Source organism: Gorilla gorilla, chromosome 15 (assembly GCF_029281585.2).
Source record: "Gorilla gorilla gorilla isolate KB3781 chromosome 15, NHGRI_mGorGor1-v2.1_pri, whole genome shotgun sequence".
In the NCBI taxonomy this organism is placed as follows: Eukaryota; Metazoa; Chordata; class Mammalia; order Primates; family Hominidae; genus Gorilla; species Gorilla gorilla.
In genome coordinates, this window is record NC_073239.2 from 34,975,902 (window position 1) to 34,989,524 (window position 13,623).

The window sequence follows — 13,623 nt, forward strand, 5'->3', positions numbered from 1 at the left end:
ATATAGTCCTTCCTTCATGGAGTTTAGGGTCTAGTGAAAATAGAAAACAAAAATATGAACAAATAAATTTTAACTACAGATTGTGATAAATGCTATAAAACAGCAGGGTGCTGTTAGAGAGTATGGAAGAGACTTGCTTTAGTGGTCAAGGATGGCCTCTCTGAGGAAGTTACATTTAAGATTAAAAGGAGCCAGCCATAAGAGAGGTGATGGACATTCTAGGCAGGGGAAATGGCCGGTGCAAAGATCTGTGCTGGGCAAGACCTTGGCTTGTTCAAGGAAGTAAATGATCAGTGTGATTACAGCTTAGACTATCAGGCAGAGAGTGGCAAGAGAGTGATATCAGAGAGCTAAAAAGAATCTTTCCATATTCTCTCAAGAAGTTTAGAATCTTTTCCAGTACAATAAGAAGCCACCAGAATGAGTTAAGCACAGGTGTGGCATGAAATAATTTATGTTTTAATAAAATTATTTTAGTTATTATGTAGAGAATTCACTCAACTAAGCAATAGCATCCAATATTGTTCTTAGAGCAATGGATGACTGTTAAGTACTTAGCAATAAATACTTAGAAAACAACTTGGTAGAAACTTGGTAGAAAACACCAAGTTGGATAAACCATGGTCTATAAACCAACATCTTAAATCTCACTGTGGCGGCACATAGTGTAGCAGAATGGAATGTGGTGAGTCAACTGAGATATGAAGAGGATATCCCAGATAACGGCATCTCATATTCATGTTTACAAAAGAGCATGACACATTGGGAATCATCAGTTTGTTCTCACACCATCACTAAAAAAGGCATGCTTAAATGCAGCTGGGATTTCCTAGGCACTCAGTGAGTGTATGATCAATAAACCTGTGAGCCACAAGGTCTACATCATGATTTTTAGGAGGAAAATTTTTATTTGCTAGGAAATGTGTTAGGAAGGATATTCAAGTGACACAAGCCATTTCAGTTATACAGAGACATGATTTTAAAGGCATTCTGTAGGGCTTTCTGGGTATCATAAGTTAACTTCCAACAGACAAATCTAATAATTAATAGTTTCTTTCCCAAAGATAACCCCCTGGAAGGTATAAAATGATATTTATTTGAACTTGGTGGAATAATTGAGCTGAATTTAAGAATTATAAAATTTACGTAAAATAAAAATGCCCTTTTATTATAGGCAATGGCAGACAATAAGGAGAAATATCTAAATGTCTTTCCAATGACCCCAAATAGAACTGCTTGTGCAGGAATCAGCCATACAGAAGAACACGTGCAAAATTGTCATATTGTCTGTCAACAACACAATGCTTCAACGTAGTCATTAAGATTGTAGCTGGTAAAACTATAACGGAACAACGTTGTGATGTTTGCTTATTTTTCTCATAGTAGCAAGCAAAATTTCTGACACTACCCAGTTTTAGTCACACTTATTTTTCAACTCTCTGGGGAGGTAAAAATAAAACATTTTGTCTCCGTTTTACAGAAAAAAGCTTTTCAGACTCAGAGACAAGATAAAAATGTATTTAATTACTCACTAAATAAATAGAGAGTCTTAAAGAACAAAAATAAAAGATCTTGACGCTTGGCTCTGTGGTTTACTTACTTTAACAGGAGAGAGGAATCATTATTTATTAATATAGAAATCTGCTCAGCAACTTTGTTTCAACAATTGAATTCTTCAGGTTACAACCATGTTCTATACGGTAAAGTAATGAATAGTACCATAATACAAATAAACAAATAAGACAGTGGGAATTTATTTCTGCATAAAAGATATTAATGAGTATGAATACCTATGCACATAAAAGTCCAGAAACTAGAGGCATAATTAGATCATTTTTCTAAGTTTTTAACATGTACATAGTAGTGATATCTGGACTTCATTTCATCATAGATATCTAAAACTTTTACTATGATTCAAGTTTTATATGAGAATTATAGGGGACTGACCATTTTCTACCCTTGTTTGTCAACTTCAAGTAATGATATTTAGATATTTTCATGAGCATCTCTCAGTTTAATGAATAGACTGCTTCTGATTCTTTGTCCTTTTGATTACTAAAAGGTAATCATGTATTACTCTTTAGTTAGAGTTAGTGGGTCACTCACTCTGTATTGTGTATGTCTGTAATGTGTGGATGGCTATGTTGTCTGCTCTCCAATTCTCCAGAATACTCAAGTATTATTTCTATAAGTTGACAGACCATGTGGAAAATAGTGACAAAGACCCCAATCAATTATAAATTTTTTTCAGAATAAGCAAAGAAACATATTTATACTTAATATTTTTATTATTAACCATATTTCATTTCATTCCATCAGCTCCATTAAAGTTGATATTGTATGGTAGCTCTCTGACCATCTATAGGATCTTCATTTACAGCTAATCCTACTTATTTCAGTCACAGAATATCATCATCATTACCTAAGAAATTTGTCATGGATCCCTCTTCATATGGACTTGCCCATTCCACAATAAACTGATATACTTCAGCCCAATGAGTGATAGTAGTTAATGATTAGCTGAGAGGGGCGGGTGGCTTGAACTCAGGAGTTTTGAGACCAGCCTGGCCAACGTGGTAAAACCTCATCTCTACTAAACATATAAAAATTAGCCAGGCATGATGGCACGCACCTATAGTCCCACCTATTCAGGAGGCTGAGGCAGGAGAATCACTTAAACCTGGAGGTGGAAGTTGCAGTGAGCTAAGATGGCGCCACTGCACTCCAGCCTGGGCGACAGAGTAATTAGAAAAAAAAAAAAAACCACTTGGTATTTTCTACCTTTTTAATTTTTACTATTCTTGTGGGTGTATAGTTTTGTTTTGTTTTAACTTTTTATTTTGACAATAATTTCAGACTTACAGGAAGTTGCAGGAATAGTACAAAAAATTCCTGTCTCAAAAAAAAAGTACAAAATAGATCTAGACATGAGAGAACTACATTCAAAAGCAACAAAAGTTTAATTCAGTATAAATAAGTAAAGGCTTATTTATACACTTGAAAATATATTGGAAAACAAGATTGAAACTACTATAATGTATAAATCACAGGAGTGATGTATAGCTTCCCAGAGGCAATAGCCCACAGAACAGTATAAATCAAGAGAGTCAATTCTCACTCTACCTGCTCCTGAAACTGAGACTGAACTGAGTTCCCCAAATTGTATTCTTTTACTGATGAAATCAGAAGCTGTCTTTAAACTTTCCCACGTTATTTTTCCTTATAACTTCCACTATGATCTTTTGCTTTATTTAAATAATAGTTAATAAGTTATCTTTAATGAACAGAATAAGTTCTTATCTTTAATGAGCAGAAATCTGACCTGCTCTATGCCATTTTACCTAATTTACCAAGTTATATAAGTTGATTTTGACTCTTTACTTTTGCTCTTTCATTAAGGATGTGGCTGCAATTATGTCTGCAATCCCAATGCCCATTATGTATATGATTTCGTGAAAAAAACTTGTCTCTGCCTGAGCTGCTTCATGGCACTTTTTACCTCCTCATTCCTCAAGGTGTAAATGAAGGGATTCAGCAAAGGGGTGACCACTGTGTAGAAGACAGACACCACCTTGTCAATGGAGAAGCTGGTGTCTGGCCGAGTATAGATGAAGATACATGGCCCAAAGAAGAGGGCAACCACCATGAAGTGGGCCGAGCAGGTAGACAGGGCTTTCCGGCGCCCTTCAGCTGAGTGTTTTCAAAGAGAAACCAGGATGACCATATAGGAGCTGACCACGGCCAAGAAACAGGAGAGGGAGATGGTTCCACTATTGGTCACAATCAGTATTCCCGTGAGGTATGTATCTGTGCAGGCCAGCTTGATAACAAGAGGCACATCACAGAAGTAGCTGTCAATGATGTTGGGGCCACAGTAAGGTAGACGAATAGTTAAGAAGGTCTGCCCTAGTGAGTGAACAGTACCCCCCAACCAGAGAGCAAAGACAAGCTGTATACAGACTCTCATGTTCATCACATTGGGGTAGTGGAGTGGAGTGCAGATAGCCACGTAACGATCATACGCCATAATGATCAGCAGAAAGATCTCGGCACAGGCAAAGAGATGTAGGAAGAAGAGCTGTGTGATGCAGTTGTCAAAGGAAATGGTCTTTCTTTCTAAAAGCAAACCCTCCAACATCTTAGGCACAGTGACAGATGAGTGGCAGATGTCAATAAAGGACAGATTGCTCAGGAAGAAATACATGGGGGTATGGAGACTTGGAGTAAAGACTGTGGCAATGATGATGAGAATGTTCCCCAAAAGCGTTAGCATGTAAATGGCTGAGAATGCCATGAAAAACAGCATCTCCAGCACCCAGTTATCAGTGAGTCCCAAGAAGACAAATTCAGTCACTTTTGTTTGGTTTAGACTGTCCATTCAATGAACTTAGGGGGAGAAAAATGAAAGCTAATTTAGTTTTATTATTATAGGAATAGAACTAATTGAAATGACTTTGTATTCTTATCTGAATTGCTTATTTATCATCAGAGCATATAGCTTATGAAATCAATTTAACAGTAGTTGTTACAGTATACCCACTACTTACCAGGAGCCATGCCAGGCACTTCTATTTAAACACAACCACCCTATGGCACAGGAATCAATTGTTTCTGCCTTGCAGATGAGATCAGTGAGGCTTTACAAGAATAAATAAATGCCCAAAACCCTTACACATTAGTTATTTGGCTCTTTTCACTTCAAACTAAAGCACTGATAACATTAAGCTAATATTCCAATACAACTCCCAACTAAATAATTTGACTCTTCCTATCAAATTAGATATACATTCAAAGCCTGCAACAGTCTGCTGCACATTTTCATTTTTTCAATGTGAGTGTCCTTTTATTTTCCCTATTAATTCTTCTCTCCAGCCAAGCAAGTCACTGTCCTCCAGGCATCCTACCTCCACCTACTTACCTTCCAAAATCTTTGTCTTTACTTTTTCTTTTCCCTCTGCTCAGAAAACATACACTCTATTCGAGTGTACTCTCCTCACCTCTTTGTTTACTATTAATATACAAACAACTCCATTAAAAATGGGCAAAGAACATGAACAGACACTTCTCAAAAGAAGACATTTATGTGGCCAACAAACATGAAAAAAAGCTCAACATCACTGATCATTAGAGAAACGCAAATCAAAACCACAATGAGATACCATTGGCTATTATGAAAAAGCCAAAAAACAACAGAAGAACAGATGTTGGTGAGGTTGTGGAGGAAAAGGGACATTTTTACACTGTTGATGGGACTGTAAATTAGTTCAACCATTGTGGAAGACAGTGTGGTGATTCCTCAAAGATCTAGAACCAGAAATACCATTTGACCCAGCAATCCCATTACTGGGTATATACCCAAAGGAAAATAAATCATTCAATTATAAAGATACATGTACATGTATGTTCATTGCAGCACTGTTTACAATAGCAAAGTCATGGAATCAGCCTAAATGCCCATCAATGATAGAATGAATAAAGAAAATGTGGTACATAACACCATGAAACATTATGCAACCATAAAAAGGAACAAGATCATGTCCTTTGCAGGGACTTGGATAGACTTGGAAGCCATTATCCTCAGCAAACTAATGCAGGAACAGAAAACCAAACATCACATGTTCCCATTTATAAGTGGGAGCTGAATAATGAGAACATGTGGACCCACTCTACACCTGTGGAGGTCTGGGCTTAATACCTGATGATCTGTGCTGTAAACCACCATGCCACACGTTTACCTATGTAACAAAACTGCACATCCTGCACACTTATCCACGAACTTAAAGGTTGAAGAAAAAAATACTATTCATCCTTCACTTTGTCTTTGACTATTTCAAAGAACACTACCTTTAAGAAAACTTTCCTGACCCAGTCAGAGCCTATCTATTCCCTCTCAGGCTTCTTTTATGGTCCTTGACCTGTAAAATAAAGTAAAATAAGATGTTCATTTTTTGCTCTCCACTAAATCAAAAAAAAAATTTTTTTTTCGAGACGGAGTCTTGCTCTGTTGCCCAGGCTGGAGTGCAGTGGCATGGTCTCAGCTCACTGCAAGCTCCGCCTCCCAGGTTCACACCATTCTCCTACCTCAGCCTCCCAAGTAGCTGGGACTACAGGCTCCCACCACCACACCCAGCTAATTTTTTTGTATTTTTAGTAGAGACGGGGTTTCACCATGTCAGCCAAGGTGGTCTCGATCTCCTGACCTCGTGATCCACCCGCCTCGGCCTCCCAAAGTGTTGGGATTACAGGCGTGAGCCACCGTGCCCAGCCTAAAATTTTTTTAAGAGTAGTAACCACACAGGACTTATCCTTTGCAGCACTTAATAGGTGCCTTGTACACAATGGGTATGCAAAAAAAATTTTTACTTGAACTGAACCTAACTTCTTAGGCAGCCTGAAAAAGAACTCAAGCCTTCCTTCACAATGGAGCTAAGAAAATACTTAAGAAACTTACTTTTTAAATTATGTAATATGATATTATTGTATAAATACTAAAGTTATATTACCCTAACTTTTTATACTGATGGCTGGCCAAAAACTATAACAGTTGGGAAATAATTATCACAAACCACAAAAATAATTTATATTCTTGATCCAATTATTACACTTGTAAGCATTCAAACTATGAAAAAAGCTAAATGCAAGGAAATATTAACTATAGTATTATTTAAAATAACGTGAGGCTTACATTAGGGGTTTACATTAGGAACAATAGTTCACAGGGCTTACATCAGGAACAATGTCATGGGGCTTACATTAGGAACAATAGTGACAAAGGCCTACCAATGTGAAAAAATATTAAACATAATGAATAAAAATGAGATAAAGCATGTTAAACTTTCTCAATAATTTAAAATATATAATGCCAGCCAGGCGTGGTGGCTCATGCCTGTAATCCTAGCACTTTGGGAGGCTGAGGCAGGTGGATCACGAGGTCAGGAGTTCAAGACCAGCCAGGCCAATATGGTGAAACCTCATCTTTACTAAAAATACAAAAATTAGCCAGGTGTGGTGGTGCATGCCTGTAATCCCAGCTACTCAGGAGGCTGAGGCAGGAGAATTGCTTGAACTGAACCAGGGGGGCGGAGGCTGCAGTGAGCCAAGATCGCACCAGTGCACTCCAGCCTGGGCAACAGAGCAAGACTCCGTCTGAAAAAAATAATAATAATAACAAAATATATAGTGCCATATAAATTATCAAAAAAAAGTAGACATGAAGAAAATATTGTAACGTAGATAACCAAAAAAGAATACTCCTGTTATCCAAGATCTCTTAAAACTTGATAAGAAAAGACAAACGACTCAATTAAAAACGAGCAAAGAATATACTTAAGTCCCAGAAAAAGAACTGCAAATGACAAATAAGTATGAATAAAAATATGCTCAATTAGTAATAGATTAAAAAGAAAATCAAATACTTTTTGTCATTCATCAGATTAACAAAGATATAAGGAAAGGAGTACTCTTTAACACTGCTACTAGAAGTAGGTATTATTGAGATCTTTTTGGAAAATAATCTAGCAGTGCCAATTAAAATTTTAAACACTCATACCTCTGAACCCAGGAACTTTACTTATAGGACTGTATTTTGTAGAAATAAAGAAACCGGTAACTAAAGAACTAAAGATACATGTTTAAAGACTTTTTAGTAGAATAACATACTGGAAACAAACTGAATGTTTCTCAATAGAGGACTAGATAAACACATTTTAATACAGCCACAATATGGAATATTATGAGCTATTAAGAATAATAATAATAATGAGTTGGATCTATATGTATAACCTAAGGCAGTGGTTCTCAATGTGGCTGCACATTAGAACCACTTAAAGAAGTTTTATAAATTTTGATACCCAGGCCTCATGCCAAACAATTCAGAATTTCTGAGAATTGGACCCATCAGCACTATTAATGCTCCTTGGAGAGTCCAGTGTGCAGCCAAGATTACAAACTACTAATTCATGGAATGTCAATAACATATTGTTAAGCAAAAGAACCTATTATGAGTATATTATGAACCTTGAAGGAAAGAAGGAAGGGAGTGAGGAAGGGAGGGACAGAGGAATGAATGAACAAAGGAAGAAAGAAATCGAAAAAGATTTGTGTGTGTATGCATATATATTTATGCATATATGTATGTGCATATGCTTCAACATATTAATATTTATACATATTCAAACATATATACATATTCATGAATTATGTTTGTATATATTTATTCCTAGAAGGACACAAGATAGATGTTGAAGAACACACATCAATTTTAACATTAGTTAACTCTAGAAGTATGGAATTGAAGGAAATGATAGGATTTTATTAATTTTTACATTATCATAATTGTTCAAGTTTGTATAATAAGCATGGGTTACTTTGTTTTAAAACAAAGTATTAAAAGCATGCATAGGGAAAAGCAAGTGAGAAGAATACCCATAGCTTGTTCTTATCCTACTGCTGTTATCTTTAATTTGTTCCAATTGTATTATAAACATATAATTTTATATTCTATTTTTCACTCAGTATTATATCATAAGTGTATGACCAAGTGACATTTCATCACATATATGTATTCAAATGTGTGCACCCAGTCCATCCTTTGTGGCTATTTATGATGTTTCTAATTTCTCACTATTAAAAATAATGGTACAATCTTTCTCAACATTACAGTGAGAAATCTTATTAAAACATAGGTCAAGCTGGGTGCAGTGACACGTGCCTGTAGTCCCAAATACTCAAGAGACTGAGGTGGAGGATCTATCGCTTAAGTCCAGAAGTTCAAGGTCTGCCTAGGCAGCACAGTGAGATGCCATCTCTAAAAAAAAAAAAAAAAAAAAAAAAGATCAGATTAAGTCATTTCACTAATTCAAAGACTTTCGATGGCTCCCTGTTCACACATTGTAAGTGAAGTCTTTACATTGGCCTGCAAAGCCCTCAATGACACAACTTCCCATTTCCTCTCTGACCTCGTCTCCTACCACTCTTCCTTTCAGCTCCAATCACGTTGTCCTCCTTGGTATTCCTCAAATACTCAAAACACAGTCCCACTCTGGGGCCATTGCACTGGCTGCTTCCTCTGTTTGGAATCTCTTCCCCCAGATATCCCATAATTCTGGGGTCCCAAACACCTGGGCCACAGATGGGTACCAGGCTGCACAGCAGGAGGTGAGCGCTTCAGCATCACCGCCTGAGCTCTGCCTCCTGTCAGATCAGCTTTGGCATTAGATTCTCAATCGCAAACCCTATTGTGAACTGCACATGTGAGGGATCTAGATTGTGCACTCCTTGTGAGAATCTAATGCCTGAGGATGTAGGTAAAACTGTTTTATCCTGAAACCAATCGCCCCCACCCCCAGTCCATGGAAAAATGTGTCTTCCATGAAACTGGTCCGTGGTGCCAAAAAGGTTGAGGACCACTGGCATAATTAACTCCCTCACCCCCTCGATGTCTTTGCTCAAACATCACCTTCTCAACAAGGTTTATGCTGATGAACATAATATAAAACTAAAACTCACCCAGAATTCCAGCACTCCTGATCAACTTTATCCTGATCTACCTTTTTTATTTTTTGAAAGCACTGATCACCTTCTAATATACTATATAATTCACCTATTTAGTCTATTGTTTATTATTTTCTTTCTCCTGCTGCTAGAATATAAATTCTAAAAGGACAGGGATCTTTGTTTTGCTCTATGAATCATCCAAATTATCTAGGAAAGTATATAGAACATAGTAGTTGCTCAATACATATTTTTGAACGATTATAACTTCTCTAATATATTATTCCATTAGGAATAGATTACTAGAAATGAGTTTACTAGCTTAAAGATTATACCTCAAAATATATTATTATCAAATTGCTTCCCAAAATATTTACAAGATTAAATAATTCACTCATGGTCATTCAGCAACTGGCTAAAATGGAATTTGAATTTTTCAGAGCCTACATTCTTAACCAAAGAACTAAAAGAAAAAAACATAAAGTGGGCTTTAAATAGCAATAAGATCCAACTATGCACTCCCTGAAGGAAGGGAAATATCTCATTCATTTTTCTATCCACAGAGCAAAGTAACTGGCATAAAGGAAGAACTCACTGAATAGTTATTGAATTAATTTTTTTAATGTTTTAAAAGTAGGACAAAGCAATCTTCCTGCCTCAGCCTCCCAGCACTTTGGAAGGCTGAGGCAAGAGGATTGCTTGAGGCCAGGAGTTCATGACCAGCCTGGGCAACATAGTGACACTGCATCTCTACAAAAATTTTAAAATTAGCTGAGTGTGGTGGCACATGTCTATAGTCCTAGCTACTCCAGAGACTGAAGCAGGAGAAACACTTAAGCCCAGGAGTCTGAGGCTGCAGTGAGCTATGATCATGCCACTGCACGCCAGCCTGGGCAACAGATCAAGACCCTGTCTAAAAATAAAATAAATAAAATTTTTAAAGATATTTTCAAAGTAACACTGCAAGGAATAATTATGAAAAATCCAAAAATTTGGGGGTAAGTTGATCTGTACATCAAAATAATTACCCATTTTAAGGCAATCAGCAGAAATCTTATCTACAAAGAGGCAATTGAGCTAAAAACACCAGAATCCCCACTAGACATCAGTATTGTGTATTGTGTACTGCATATATTAGAATTCTTCATTTAAAAAAAAACTGAAGGTCAATGAAATCTATCTCTTTCTGCTCTTTGTCTACCTTTTTTACCTTTCTTCCAAGAGCTCTAGAGTTCCCACAGCAGCTCCACAATGTAGACAGCAACAACTTTCCCCTTTTTGAAATCACATCTCTGAAGAGTATCGTGACTTTCCAGAGATCAGTGACCTCTACTCCCTGACCCCAGTTTCAGCCTACTCATCTTTACTTTTCATCAATGATACCTCCAACCCTATCTTTCTCTGCCTCTTCTCTCTGTTTCTACCTGATCTCTCTTTCAGCACTAAAGGCTCAATCCTTGGCAAGGACACACTTAGAGATGTGTTACTTAGAGAAGGCTCCTTTAGCCAAGAGGAACACGATTTTCCATCACAGTAGACCATTATCGTGTTAGCCTCAAATGGATTTGTAAAATCCAGAGCTTCCAAGGTCTTGCTTAGATGGATCTGATATAAGAGAACTGCCTATATTGATTGAATGCCAGGGCTTAAACCCTCAAGAAGAGACAAGGCAGAAGTTCATAGGAACATGCTCTAACCTTTGACAGGTTCATCTCCCTAATAAAACGGGATGCAGGTAAGCTTCAGAGGTGTTTTGTGGCTTTCCCAGCTTTTGCATGGCAAGATTGGAATTGTGTCCCAATTCTCCTGTCCCTAGGCCTTTCTATTACTCAATAGTTGGCTGCAGAGAGCTGAGTTGGATTAACTCCTAAATCCCTTTCAGCATATTAAATTCAGTTTATTTTTTAAAGATTTGATTCTTCACCATATATGAGGAGACCATCTACTCAGTTACCAACTAAAACTGGTAACTCTGAGAAAAAAACTGCTGTGAAAGTTTTAGAGCTGAAGGTTGTGTAGGGTAAGAACAAAATGATGTCCTTGCTTCTGCATACATAGAAAGCATTTAGAGGCTGGGTGCAGTGGCTTATGCCTGTAATCCCAGCACTTTGGGAGGCCGAGGGGGCGGATCACCTGAGGTCGGGAGTTTGAGACCAGCCTGGCCAACATGGAGAAACCCCGTCTCTACTAAAAATACAAAATTAGCTGGGCGTGGTGGCACATGCCTGTAATCCCAGCTACTCGGGAGGCTGAGGCAGGTGAATGGCTTGAACCTGGGAGGTAGGGGTTGCAGTGAGCCGGGATCGTGCCACCGAGCTCCAGCCTGGGCAACAAGAGCAAAACTCCGTCAAAAAAAAGAAAGGAAGGGAAGGGAAGGGAAGGGGGAGAGAGAGAGAGAGAGACAGAAAAAGAAAAAGAAAGAAAGAGGAAGAAAGAAAGAAAGAAAGAAAGAAAGAAAGAAAGAAAGAAAGAAAGAAAGAAAGAAAGAAAGGAAGGAAGCATTTAACATCACAACTCCATACATTACAATGATGTAGTCATGGTGAGTTATGTCCCAAAGAGTGACCCAGGGTAAGAAATCCCAGAGGAGCAGAGCTACCAGGCCTCAACTGTAGTCCTCCAAATCTTCTCCAGAACAGCCCAAAACTAATCTGTACGCTGACTTTCAGAGCACAGGTTTGCTGCGTAAGGACTTCCTTGCTCTTACAAACAAAGACTGGATGGCCATCTGCCAGTAAAAAAGACTTCATCTTTTCAACATTCAACATTCATCCTATAATCATGTGTGAGTGTCTGCTATATTCCAGGCACTGTTCTAGGTATTCAAATCCAAAAAGCAAACAGAAGTGATGGTCTTGATCCCTTACAACCTCAAGACTCCATAACCTATGGAGTGTTCGATAACTAGGAAAAAGAAATCAGTGCTGTGGCAAAATCTAAAGGTGACAAGTCATAACCCCAGACATCTTGAGGAATCGTGGAGGGTGTGCATATGTGTGTTTTGTCTGTGTGTGCAGGTGCCTTCATAGACAGCAACATGTTAAAAAATTATTCTGATTCCTTAGACAGAAAAGAGGTTAAAACAACTCTCATAAATTAAAAGGTCTTCTATTAAACTTCTAAACACACACTTAAGTGACATATCAGACAAGTCTTGCTCAATACCAAGTACGTAATGTACATATGAGCATACATGTGCAGACCCACAAAAAGCATGACAAGCAACGCAGGTAGTGGTAAAACTTACCAGTTTTCTCCAGTTGTGCAGGGATGCTTTAGCCAATTGTTATAAAGTTACTATAATGTTATTTCATTCACTTTTCTCATAATTGTTTCTAGAAATGAAACAGAAAAAGCAAAATCCTAAAAAACATGAAATAAAATACACTCTGATTTGGATATTAGTAACTGGCTTTCTGTTTGAACAGTTTCACCTTTTTAAATTGTGTGTGTGTGTACATGTGTGTGAGTGAGAGAGAGAGAGAGAGAGTCTCACTCTGTCACCTAGGCTGGAGTGCAGTGGCACGATCACAGCTCATTGCAGCCTCAACTTCCTGGGTTTACGCGATTCTCCCATCTCAACCTCCCAAGTAGCTGGGACTACAGGCACACACCAACCATGTCCAGCTAATTTTTTGTTTTTTTGTTCATTGCTTTTTTTTTTTTAGGTTGTTTGTTTTGTTGTGTTTCTTGTTTTTTGTTTTTGGTTGGTTGGTTGGTTTTTTTGTAGAGACAGGGGCTTCACTATGTTGCTCTGGTTGGTCTCAAATTCCTGGGCTCAAGTGATTCTCTTGCCTCAGCCTCCCAAAGTGCTGAGTTTACAGGCATGAGCCATCACACCCAGCAGTTTCACCTTTTTAATATTGGTCCTTGGTTTTTTTTAATCCTTTTTCTTTTCTGCAAATTTTGCATTTTTCCTTTACAATACTTTGGCTTCTGTCAGGCCAACTAAGACAGAACTACGTCTACTTGCCATTACCACTTTAATCAGTAACTACCATGGGCACCATTGGAACTGCATTTTAAGACATCCAAAAATCTGTTACTCAAAGGTCATTCATTCATTCAACAAATTTTTTTATAGAAAAAAGTATTCATTTTTAGTTCATATTAATAGAAAGCACACTTTTA

General features: G+C 37.6%; 1 protein-coding gene across 1 annotated transcript; it reads right to left on the minus strand.

Annotated features, from left to right (window-relative positions):
- Positions 1-3,436: 3,436 nt before the first annotated feature.
- Positions 3,437-4,378, minus strand: OR4E2 (olfactory receptor family 4 subfamily E member 2). Its single transcript, XM_063698341.1, is given in 1 exon segment — positions 3,437-4,378. A coding segment is annotated over 1 exon segment (942 nt).
- Positions 4,379-13,623: the final 9,245 nt, after the last annotated feature.